This window comes from Pongo pygmaeus, chromosome 14 (genome assembly GCF_028885625.2).
Source record: "Pongo pygmaeus isolate AG05252 chromosome 14, NHGRI_mPonPyg2-v2.0_pri, whole genome shotgun sequence".
NCBI classification, from domain to species: domain Eukaryota; kingdom Metazoa; phylum Chordata; class Mammalia; order Primates; family Hominidae; genus Pongo; species Pongo pygmaeus.
The window spans coordinates 56,880,350-56,893,956 of NC_072387.2; the positions used below are offsets into that span (position 1 = coordinate 56,880,350).

The 13,607-nt window shown below is 33.1% G+C and overlaps 1 protein-coding gene across 2 annotated transcripts in view; it reads left to right on the forward strand.

Moving 5' to 3' along the window:
- The window catches only part of RB1 (RB transcriptional corepressor 1), a 174,894-nt gene that overhangs the window by 49,695 nt on the left and 111,592 nt on the right, over window positions 1–13,607 (forward strand). For both annotated transcript variants that reach the window (XM_054446102.2, XM_054446107.2), the window contains exons 7-8: window positions 10,386–10,496; window positions 13,184–13,326. In XM_054446102.2, coding sequence (XP_054302077.1) covers window positions 10,386–10,496; window positions 13,184–13,326 — 254 coding nt within the window. The remainder of the gene's footprint in view (window positions 1–10,385; window positions 10,497–13,183; window positions 13,327–13,607) is intronic.

Genomic DNA, 13,607 nt, shown 5'->3' on the forward strand with positions numbered 1-13,607 from the left:
ACAGAAACCGAAATAAGAGCAGGGGTCACTATACTTATATCAGACAAAGTAGATTTCAAGAACAAAACTATAAGGACAAAGAAGGTCATTATATAATGATAAAGGGGTGAATTCAGCAAGAAGATATAACAGTGTTAAATATTTATGCAACTAATACTGGAGCACCCAGATATATAAAGCAAATATTATTGAGCTAAAGAGAGACATAGGCCCCAATACAATAGAAATAGCTGGAGACTTCAACACCTCACTTTCAGCATTGGACAGATCTTCCAGACAGAAAATCAACAAAGAAACATCAGACTTAATCTGCACTATATAGACCATATGAATCTAATAGATATTTACAGAACATTTCATCCAAGAATATACATTCTTCTTCTCTGCATATTGATCATTCTCAAGGATGTTAGGCTTAAACATCCTTGTTTAAGGATGTGTTAGGCTTAAACATCCTTGTTTAAGGATGTGTTAGGCTTAAACATCCTTGTTTAAGGATGTGTTAGGCTTAAACATCCTTGTTTAAGGATGTGTTAGGCTTAAACACATGTGTTAGGCTTAAAACATTAAAAAAGCATGAAATAATATCAAGCATATTCTCTGATCACAATAGAATAAAACTAGAAATTAATAAAGTATTTTGGAAACTGTACAGATACATGGAAATTAAACAATATGCTCCCGAATGACCATGGGTCAATGAAGAAATTAAGAGGGAAATTTTAAAAATTTTTGAAACAAATGATAATGGAAACATAACAAACCAAAACCTATGGGATACAGTAAAAGCAGTACAGAGGGAAGTTTATAGCTGCAATTGCCTACATCACAAAAGAGGAAAACGTCTTTTTTTAAAAAAACTTTTAGGTTCGGGGGTACATGTGATGGTTTGTTACATAGGTAAACTTGTGTCACAGGGGTTTGTTGTACAGCTTATTTCATCACCCAGGAATTAAGCCCAGTATCCCATAGCTATTTTTTCTGTTCCTCTCCCTCCTCCCACTTTCCACCTTCAAGTAGACCCCAGTGCCTGTTGTTTCCGTCTTTGTGTTCTTAAGTTTTCATCATTTAGCTCCCACTTATAAGTGAGGCCATGCAGTATTTAGTTTTTTGTTTCTGCATTAGTTTGCTAAGGATAATAGCCTCCAGCTCCATCCATGTTCCTGTGAAGGACATGATCTCATTCTTTTTTATGGGCTGCATAGAATTCCATGGTATATATGTACCACATTTTCTTTATCCATTCTGTCATTGATGAGCATTTAGGTTGATGCCATGTCTTTGCTATTGTGGATAGTGCTGCAGTGAACATTCACGTGCTTTTTTCTTTATGGTAGAATGATTTCTATTCCTTTGAGTATGTACTCAGTAATGGGATTGCTGGGTCCGAGGGTAGTTCTGCTTTTAGCTCTTTGCAGAATTGTCAGACTGCTTTCTACAATGTTTGAACTAATTTACACTTCCACCAAGAGTGTATAAGTGTTCTCTTTTCTTTGCAACCTCACCAGTATCTGTTATTTTTTGACTTTTTAGTAATAGCTATTCTGACTGGTGTGAGATGGTATCTCATTGTGGTTTTGATTTGTATTTCTCTAATGATCAATGATATGGAGCTTTTTTTCCATATGCTTATTGGCTTGCATGTATGTCTTCTTTTAAAAAGTGTCTGTTCATGTGCCTTGCCCACTTTTTAATGGGGTTTGTTTTTTTTCTTTTGCAAATTTGTCTAAGTTCCTTATAGATGCTGGATATTAGACCTTTGTCAGATGCATAGTTTGCAAAATTTCTCTCCCATTCTGTAGGTTGTTCATTTACTCTGTTGATTGTTTCTTTTGCTGTGCAGAAGCTCTTGAGTTTAATTCGATCCCACTTGTCAATTCTTGATTTTGTTGTGATTGCTTTTGGTGTCTTTATCATGAAGACTTTGCCCGTTCCTATGTCCAGGATCTATTTTTTTTTTGAGACAGAGTCTCACTCTGTCACCCAGGCTAGAGTGCAGTGGCACAATCTCGGCTCACTGCAACCTCTGCCTCCCGGGTTTAAGTGATTATCTTGCCTCAGCCTCCTGAGTAACTGGGACTACAGGTGTGCACCACCATGCCCGGCTAATTTTTGTATTTTTACTAGAGATGGGGTTTTACTATGTTGGCCAGGTTGGTCTTGAACTCCCGACCTCAGGTGATCCATGCACCTCAGCCTCCCAAAGTGCTGGGATTACAAAAATGAGCCACCACACCTGGCCTGGCCATCTTTAATCCTTCTTGAGTTGATTTTTGTATATGGTGTAAGGAATGGGTCCAGCTTCAATCTTCTGCATATGGCTAGCCACTTATCCTAGCACCAGTTATTGAAATGGGATTCTTTTTTCCCATTGCTTGCTTTTGTCAGCTTTGTCAAAAAGATCAGCTGGTCCTAGGTATGCAGCCTTATTTCTGGGTGCTCTATTCTGTTCCATTGGTCTACACTATTCTGAAAGAAATGTGCCTGTTTTTGTACCAGTAACATGCTGTTTTGGTTACTGTAGCCCTGTAGTATAGTTTGAAGTTGGATAATATGATGCCTCCTGCTTTGTTCCTTTCGCTTAGGATTGCCTTGGCTATTCAGGCTCTTTTTTGGTTCCAGTTGAATTTTAAAATAGTTTTTTTTATTTCTGTGAAGAATGTCATTGGTAGTTTGATAGGAATAGTCTTGAATCAGTAAATTTTTTTGGACAGTATGGCCATTTTAATGATATCGATTCTTCCTATCCATGAGCATGGGATGTTTTTCCATGTGTTTGTGTCATCTCTGATTTCTTTGAGCAGTGTTTTGAAATTCTTGTTGTAGAGCGCTTTTACCTCCCTGGTTAGTTGTATTCCTATGTATTCTTTTTGTGGCAATTTTTAATGGGATTGCCTTTCTGATTTGGCTCTCAGCTTGGCTCTTGTTGGTGTGTAGAAATACTAGTGATTTTTATACATTGATTTTGTATCCTGAAACTTTGCTGAAGTTGTTGATCAGCTGAAGGAGCTTTTCGGCTCTAAGACTATAGGGTTTTCTAGATGTAGAATCATGTCATCTGCCACAGAGATAGTTTGACTCCCTCTCTTCCTATTTGGATGCCCTTCATTTCTTTCTCTCACCTGATTGCTCTGATTAGGACTTCCAATACTTTGTTGAATAGGAGTGGTGAAAAAGGGCATCCTTGTCTTGTGCCAGTTTTCAAAGGGAATGCTTCAAGCTTCTTCCCATTCAGTATGATGATGGCTGTGGGTTAGTTATAGTTGAAAAAAAGAGGAAAAATGCAAATAAACAATCTAACATTGTATCTTAAAGAAGTACAAAAATAAGAGCAAATCAAACCTAAAATTAGTAGAAGAAAAGAAAGATCAGAGCAGAAGTAAATGAAATTGCAATGAAAAAAATTGCAAAAGATCAATGAAACAATGTGTTTTTTAAAAAAGTTAAACAAAATTGACAAGCCTTTAGCTAGATTAAGGAAAAAAGAGAGAAGATACAAATAAAATCAGAAATGAAAAAGGAGACATTACAACTGATACTGCAGAAACTAAAAGTATCATTAGTGGCTTCTATAAGCAACTATATGCCAATAAACTGGAAAATATAGAAGAAATGGGCAAATTCCTAGACATGTACAACTTACCAAGATTGAACCAGGAAGAAATCCAAAACCTGAACAGACCAATAACAAGTAATGAGGTTGAAGCCATAATAAAGTCTCCTAGTAAAGAAAATCCTGGGACCTGATGGCTTCACTGCTGAATTGTACCAAACATTTAAAGAAGAACTAATGCCAATCCTACTTACAGTATTCTGGAAAATAGAGTAGGAAGAAATACTTCCAAACTCATTCTACAAGGCCTGTATTACCCTGATACTAAAACCAGATAAAGACCCATTAAAAAAAAGAAAACTATAGGCCAGTATTTCTGAGGAATATTGATACAGAAATCTTCAACAAACACTAGCAAACTGAATTCAATAATACATTAGATAGATCATTCATTATGTCACAGTGGGATTTATCCCTGCAATGCAAGGATGGTTCAACATACACAAATCAATGTGGTATGTCATATCAACAGAATGAAGGACAAAAATCATATGATCATTTCAATTGATGCTGAAAAAGCATTTGATAAAATTCAGCATCCCTTCATGACCAAAACCCTAAAAAAACTGAGGATAGAAGGAACATAACGTAATAAAAGCCATATATAACAGACCCACAGCTAGTATAATACTTAATGAAAAAATGAAAGCCTTTCCTCTAACGTCTAGAACATGACGAGGATGTCCACTGTCATCACTGTTATTCAGCATAGTACTGGAAATCCTAGATAGAGTAGTCAGACAAAAGATATAAAGGGAATCCAGATTGGAAAGAAAGAAGTCAAGTTATCCTTGTTTGCAGCTGATACAATCTTATATTTGGAAGAACCTAAAGACTCCACAAGAAAACTATTAGAACTAATAAACATGTTCAGTAAAGTTGAAGGATAGAAAATCAACATACAAAAATCAGTGATGTTTCTGTATGCCAACAGTGAATAATGTGAAAAAGAAATTTAAAAAGTAATCCTATTTACAATAGCCACACATAAAATAAAATGCCTAGGAATTAACCTCAGAAGTGAAAGATCTCTATAATGAAAACCATAGAATACTGATGAAAGAAATTGAAGAGCACACCAAAAAAATGGAAAAAATATTTTATGTTTTTCATGGATTGGAAGAATTAATATTATTAAAATGTCCATACTACCCAAAGCGATCTATAGATTCAATGCAATTCGTATCAAAATACCAATGGCATTCTTCACAGAAATAGAAAAAACAGTCCTAAAATTTATATGGAACTACAAAAGGCCCAGAATAGTGAAAGCTATCCTAAGCAGAAAGACAACGTTGCTTGACTTCAAATTATACTACAGAGCTATAGTAACCAAAACAGCATGGTACTGGCATAAAAGCAGACACATAGACCAATGGAACAGAACAGAGAGCCCAGAAACAAATCCACACACCTACAGTGAACTGATTTTTGACAGTGGCCAAGAACATATGCTGGGGAAAAGACAGTCTCTTCAATAAATGGTGCTGGGGAAACTGGATATCCATATGCATATCCATATGCAGAAGAATGAAACTAGACCCCTATCTGTCATATCCATATGCAGAAGAATGAAACTAGACCCCAACTGCATATCCATATGCAGAAGAATGAAACTAGACCCCTATCTGTCACCATATACAAAAATCAAATCAAAATGATTAAGGACTTAAATCTAAGACCTCAAACTATGAAACTACTATAAAAACATTGGGGAAAATCTCCAGGACATCGGTCTGGGCAAAAATTTCTTGAGCAATACCTCACAAACACAGGCAACCAAAGCAAAAATGGACAAATGAGATCTACATCAAGTTAAAAAGCTTCTACACAGCAAAGGATACAATGAATGAAGTGAAGAAACAACCCACAGATTGGAAAAAATATTTGCAAACTACCCCTCTGACAAGCAATTAATAACCAGAATATATAAGGAACTGAAACAACTCTATGGGAAAAAATCTAATAATCTGACCAAAAAATTGGCAAAAGAGTTGAATACATATTTCTCAAAAGAAGATATACAAATGACAAACAGGCATATGAAAAGGTGCTCAACATCTGTGATCATCAGAGAAATGCAAATCAAAACTACAATGAGATATCTATCTCACTGCAGTTAAAATGGCTGATATTCAAAAGGCAGGCAATAACAAATGCTGGCTAGGATGTGGAGAAAAGAGAACCCATGTACACTGTTGGTGGGAATGTAAATTAGTACAACTACTATGGAGAACAGTTTGGAAGTTTCTCAAAAAAATTAAAAATTGAGCTACTATGTTATCCAACAATCCCACTGCCAGGTATATACCCAACAAAAGGAAGTCAGTATATCAAAGAGGTATCTGCACTCCTATGTCTGTTGCAGCACTGTTTACAATAGCTAAGATTTGAAAGCAACTTAAGTGTCCATCAACAGATGAATGGATAAAGAAAATATGGTACATATACACAATGGAGTACTATCCAGCCATAAAAAAGAACAAGGTCTAGTCATTTGTGACAACATAGATGGACCTGGAAATCATTATGTTAAATGAAATAAGCCAGGTACAGAAAGACAAACATCACATATTCTTATTTATTTGTGAGATCTAAAAATCAAATCTGAACTCATGGACCTAGAGAGTAGAAGGATGGTTACCAGAGGCTGAGAAGGGTGGTGGAGGTTTGGGAGAGGTGAGGATGGTTATGGGTCCACAAACATAGGAAAAATGAGTAAGACTTGTTTGATAGCACAACAGGGTGACTTTAGTCAATAATACCTTAATTGTACATTTTAAAATAGTGTAATTGGATTGTTTGTAACTTAAAGGATAAATGCTTGAGGAGATGGATATCCCATTCTCCATAATGTGCTTATTTCACATTGCATGCCTGTATCAAAACATCTCACATACCCCATAAATATATGTACTATGTACCCACAAAAATTAAAATTTAAAAAATTATGTAATTGTTATTCCAGATATATCTTCATATATACATTTTGATTAAAAAGATGGGTAGTTGAGTGCATTCACGAATATAATTTTCTAAGACTAGGTTCATATTACAGTGCTACCTTTAAAATATAAAAATTAATTTCACTGAAATTTTATAGAAGAAAAAGAGAAATGGAAGGAATTGCTTAAATTTAGATAAGTATTTTGTCACTTTAAGTGATATTATTTCTAAAATTATTTCTCTAAGATTATGAAAAAATGTGAAAAAAATTAAGAGGTTACAATCTTTATTTTATTTAAGTTTGTGTTTTTTTATTTAAAGCAATATACATTAATCTGGTTGAAGAAGGTTACTATCCTCACTCTTCCTGGTGCCTCCCCCTCTCCATTTTCAGATTAGTCCATTTTATTGTTATGGCATTATCAAGTATTATAACATTTAAATTCTATTTTGTCATTATGATTATTGCATTTGGTTAGTCTCAGTTCTGTATTTAAATGGATTCTAAGGTTATCGTAACTCCTATATCATAGTTTCTCCATTTCTCAGTTCTTTATTTCTATTCATCTCTTAGCTGGCTGTATTTTACAATCAACAAGTTTTTAAAAATATGATTTTTGGTTCCATGTTCTTTATGTTTGACATGTTTATGAATCATGTCTATAGCTTTTATACTTGAAGGACAGCTTTGTCATGTATTCTATTCTTGTGTCATATTTTGTTTCCCTAAGGACAATATTTTCTGGCAATGAACATTGCTGTAGAGAAAGCTGAAGACTAGCATAATTCCGCTCCTCATTTACTTCCTGAAGAATTTTTTTTTTAATTTGAGGTTTAATACCTTAACCAGGATAATATTTCTTGATTTTGTTATTCTGTATTAGCTTTTTTTTTTTTTTGAACACCATATCCGTTTTTAAACTGAAGGTCCTGCTGTTCATTTTAGAAAATCTTAACATACTCTATTTAAAAATATTCTATTCAGCTAGGTTGTTCTATACCATTGTATTTTGGGAACATTTTCTTATGTTGGATTGCTTTTATTCTCCCTATTTATTGTCTTCTCTCATATTATTCTGAATTTTTAAATCTTTTTCTTACATATTGGCTGTTTTTATCTCAAGCATTTTTTCCATTTTGAGCTAAACTATTTTTGTAATGGTGTTATTTGGTCCTCAGCTTTTTTCTTAGCTTGTCTAGTTCCTTGCTTTTATATAATTTGTTCATTAATTTCTTTTTTATGATACATTTTTATTGAATTGGATTTATAATAGACGAATTATTCAATAATATGTATTTGGATCACTAAACAAATATATTGAGAATAGAGAATAGCAAATGGATTTTAACCCTCCTGCTAACCCAGATCAATTGCTAGTGGCTTCCCAGCCCATTGTGTTAAGAAGGACTCTAGATTAGCATCAGGTCTCTACAGGGAGGGGTACACTTAGTGATGTGATGGCTGCCACGTAAAAGCTGTGAGGTGGTGATGGTGATGCTACCCTCTTATCTCAGAGGCACGTTTATATTTCATATAGTACATTACAGGTGACTAAAGGTCATGGTTGTGCATCAGAGAGGGTAAGATGATGATCAGGAGAAGCTTCAATATTACCATTTATTTATTGATTCAACAGTTAGTTATTTATTAGAATTTACAATGTCTCAAGCATGATATTAGGTGCTAGGTTAAAGTGGTGGAAGATATATGTGTTCCCTGCTCAGCTAGAACTTAGTCAAGTAAGGGAGATAGACATTAAATGAAAAATCACAGAAATACTTAACTACATTTGCGATAAGGAATGTAAAGGGAAAGTGTAATCTCCCAATGGGTTCTTCCTGCTGGCTGGACAGACAAAATCAATCCACCAAGATTGTGGCATTGCAGTAGAGAGAGTTTAATTGACCACTAGGCTGACCCATGTGGGAGAACTGGAGTTATCACTCAAATCAGCCTCAGCTGGTTACGTTCTTAGTGCAAGAACTCATAGGGCATTTTCTTCTTTTAGATTATCTTTCAGGTTGGGTTCTCTGTCTGATTTTTTTCCCCGTCTTATGTTGTGATTTTTTTTTGATTTTCTATGTTTACATAATCACTGTGATTTTCCCCCTCATATTGCTGGGACTGTATGTGTGTAAGTAACCCTGATTTCATGTTCTGTTTTCTCTGATTTAATGTGAGTGAATATCCCTTCACTCTGCACTTAATCTGTGACTTGTTTATGTTCCCCAAAGAGCTATGGTATGGGAGCAGGCATTTTTATTATATCTGCTTTTAGTCAGGAGGTAAGGGAGAAAGTAGATAATTCAACTGTAATGATACAAGCTGTTGTGCTGAGTTTTTGTTAGAATGAACTTTATAACAGAACACTTCTAGTGGCAGTTTTATCTTTTTTCTATAGCAGGATTGTTTTGGGATTCAAACTGTCCCCAGTTCAACACAGTATGCTAGAGTCTCTATGTTGTCAGAAAAATAAGCTATAGTTGTTTACTTCCTCCATTTTACCCTTCTCTTATCAGCAGTTTCTCCCTCCAAGTCAGAGAGGCAAAAGATGAGGATACCTTTTGAATTAGTCTCACTCAGTCTCTCATTTGATATTGGTACCAGCACTTTAATACCTAATAAAATGAAAGCAAGAGAATGTACTTGAGAGAGATTCTTTCATCTGACTTCATTTTACCGTTTTTACCTAGAAATCCTTGATATTATTCTTTACCACTATGGTATTTTAAAATAACTTATTTGTGAATATATTGCAAACATATTTTTTGCACCATACCATTGTATCTAGAAAACCTATAAAGATGTAACGTTATCTGTTTTCTCACAAAGTTTCTGCACTTCCAATGTTTGCTGAGATTATTACTGGTTTAGCAATCAGATACTCAGAAAATAGAAAGTGAATCAAATTGAACTTCTCTTTTAAAAATAATGTATGACATGGAGCCATAAGCAAATTTGTAATAGCTGTGTTTTATCATGATTTGTATATTTTATGTAACTACACTATTTGTTTTCTTAGGTATCTGTTATATGCATTTATTTTCTCACAGCCATCTAGTTGTGTATATATTCTAATAACTTTAAAGATTTTATGGTGAACCATTATTTTATAGATGACTTTAAATTTATATACTAACTTTGTTATCTCTTAATGGTTTTGGTTATTGTAAGATTTTAGAGGGGTTAAATTAAAAATATATAAGGTTTAGATATAAATAATTGGAATAAAATCATAATTTTATAAATAAAATAATTATTTTACATTTTTAGATAATGAGAATAAATTGAATAATTGGAATTAGAATAAATTCTAATAAACTTAGTAATTTTATATAATAAATATACTTATAAAATTGGTATTAAATATTTGAATTCTAAGTATTATATTATAAATAAAGTATTTATTATACAAATATAAATAAAATATTTATAAAATTAGAATTAAAGATTAGCATTTATCATACTTCAAAATCTTTCTCTGGAGTAATACTTCTATAGTTCTTAAAATTAGAAATAAATGTGAAAAGCAAAATTTTAATGATTTTAGACATAAAGAATTAATTATTACAGAAATACTTAAATGTAAAATTCTCAGAGTAGAATTAACACTTGATTTATAATTCTGTAATTTTATATATTTCTATTTTACGTATTTTATACCTTTTAAAACAGATTTTTTTTTTTACAAAAAAAAGAAAATCTTTACCATGCTGATAGTGATTGTTGAATGAGTGAATTTATGGATATACTCTACCCTACGATTTTCTCTCATACAAAGATCTGAATCTCTAACTTTCTTTAAAAATGTAAATTTTTTTTCAGGGGAAGTATTACAAATGGAAGATGATCTGGTGATTTCATTTCAGTTAATGCTATGTGTCCTTGACTATTTTATTAAACTCTCACCTCCCGTGTTGCTGAAAGAACCATATAGTAAGTATTTAATTTATGCCCCTTTTACTTTCTCATTCAGCAGTTGCTTATTGAATGTCTAGTGGGTACCAAACATGGTTCTAAGGCTGACAGGATGATAAAAAATAAATCAGACATGGACTTTGCCCATAAGTAGTGTAAGTTATAGAAGGAAAGATAAGACATGGAAACAAATGATTAGAGTATATGGTAGAAAGTGGTTTGGGTCAAAATACAACAAGTGGAGGTTTGGGAGACAAGAAAGTTTTTCCAGCTGTGGAAGACCAAAGAATACCATATAAAAGAAGTAGTATTTGAAATTAACATGGAAGAGTGGTTAGGGTTGGGGAAAGGCATTCTCAGTAAAGATGTTGGGAGAGGGCATTCCCAGTGAAGAAAAGCAAGAAACAAGAAAAATATATGAATGAAATTGCATGGGGAAGAGTGGCCTATTCTAAGGGAACAGCTTAACTAAGTTTTTATTACTATTGGATGTTGTAATAACTATGTGTTTTTTTGTATATAAGCTATAACTCATACTATTTCAGTGGGTGATGAGTGATGAGATGGGAAGTATATTTAAATAAAAATAACTTGCTAATATAATTAGATAGCATTAAGGAAGTATGAGTAAGGTATATTCCTTTTAGCCTAGAATTGCTTCCTTTCATGGCTTCAAGAGTAGGATTTCAAAGTCACTTATTATATTATTATATACAGAAAAATATAAACTTACCTAAGTTGAGACTAATTCCTTGCTTCTAAAATGATGAAAGTATTAATGCTAAAAATAACAGATAACATGGAAGTTTCAAAGTGTTGTTGAAATGGATGGAAGGATGAAACCTCGTTAAACTTTGTGAACAAGAATTTAGTGGAAAAATGAAGTATGGAGCAGAATTTTGAAAATGTGTTGAACATGGTTTGGCAAAGAAGGCAGAAACCTTCATTTAGCAGAAACCACATGCAAAGAAAGAAAGAAAAAAAATTCTATATAGAAAACAAATATACTTCAAATTTTGTCCCAAATTTTATAAATTTCCTTTATATACCCTTTCCCCACTTTTTTTCAATGTTATAACTTTAATAAGTTGATGTTGCAAGTTACTTTAGGTTGACAGTCTTTGTTCTTTTGGATAATTCAAATGTACATTTGAATTCTCTAAGTGCTCTGTAAAGAGAAATCAGCATGGGGTATTATTGAACTGACTGAATATGGTAACTCTTAGTTAAATTTTGTTGTAGAGAATTTCAAATGAATACAAAAATAGTAGTATAATAAGCCTCCATGTACTTATCATGTAACTTCAACAGATAACTTACAGTTAATCTGTAGCCCCATCGCCTGCTCAGTTCCCCCAGCTGTATTATTTTGAAATACATCTTTGCATACCATTTCATCCTTATACATCTCAGTATGTATCTCTAAAAAATACTTTTTAAAAAGCATAATTACAGTGCCGTTTGTTATCACACCTAAAAATCAATAGTGACTCAATATTACTGAATGTCTAGAAAGTGCTCAGATTTTCTTGTAAAAATAATTAAAAATTTTTTTTACAGTATGAATGAGAATCTAAATAAGATTTATACTTTGTGTTTGGTTGACATGTTTTAAAAACTCTTTTAAAAGTTTCTCTTCCATCCTTTCTTTTTTTCCTTGTAATTTATTTTTTAAATAATCAGATTGTCTTGAGTTTTCCACAGTGTGGTTTTTGCTGATCATATTCTATGGTATAGTTTAACATGTTCCTCTGTCCTCTCAATTTCTTGTAAGTTGTTGATTGGATCTAGAGGCAATACATACTTTTTATACTTAATCATCTGTAATTTGTTTTTGTTTTTGTTTTTGTTTTTGAGACAGAGCCTCACTTACTCTGTTGCCCAGGCCTGGAGTGCAGTGGCGCGATCTTGGCTCACTGCAAACTCTGCCTCCCAGGTTCAAGCAATTCTCCTGCTTCAGCCTCCCAAGTAGCTGGGACTATAGGCATGCACCACCACACCTGGCTAATTTTTGTATTTTTAGTAGAGACGGGGTTTTACCATGTTGGCCAGGCTGGTCTTGAACTCCTGACCTCGTGATCCACCTGCCTTGGCCTCCCAAAGGGCTGGGATTACAGGCATGAGCCACCACGCCCAGCCATCTGTAATATTTTTAATAGCTGAACCTGTATTTAGTTTGGATTGGGAATGCTGAAAATAATCCAGGAGATTTTTTTTAAATCACAGTTTATTATCATATTATTATATTTACTATAACATATTTTATACCTATCTTTTAAAAACATCATAATTTACTAAACTTAAAATATTGTTTTTATGCTATGTCTAGAAATTGAATTCAGAAATATTTGCTAATTATTTTTAAGACTCTAGGACAGAAAACATTTTTTTCCTCTTGCAGACTAAAATACACTTAGATTTAGTTTGAAAGTTGGCTATTTCCATGCCTTCTCTTTGTATTTGTTTATGAGACTGTAGTTTACAGTTCTTTTTGGGAGCAGAGTAGAAGAGGGATGGCAAAAACTAATATTAGTACATAATTCATAGTAGATATGGGTGAAATTGTTATCCTTCTAATGAAACCTAGTAAGTAAAAGTAGTAGAATGTTACCAAGATTATTTTTGACCTAAGTTATAGTTAGAATACTTCATTATTTTATATGGTGGATATACAATTGTTCTTATCTAATTTACCACTTTTACAGAAACAGCTGTTATACCCATTAATGGTTCACCTCGAACACCCAGGCGAGGTCAGAACAGGAGTGCACGGATAGCAAAACAACTAGAAAATGATACAAGAATTATTGAAGTTCTCTGTAAAGAACATGAATGTAATATAGATGAGGTAATTTAACTTCATGATTTCTTTAAAACAGTTAAAGTAGATTTAGATGTAAGTTCTCCCTAACAATATTTACTTCTTTTGTTATGAGCGTGTTTTTTTTTGTAATTAGTGCTAACTCTTTTGCAGTAGCAAAATATTTAGAAAAAATTAATTCGTTATATTTAGTTACTTTGATTTTAAAGAGAGTAGCTCCCTCACTCTGGAATCACTGAAAAGTATATAATCGAGACAATAGTTTTCAAATGTAGTTTTTTTTTTTTTAATTCCTCTGAGATTACTGA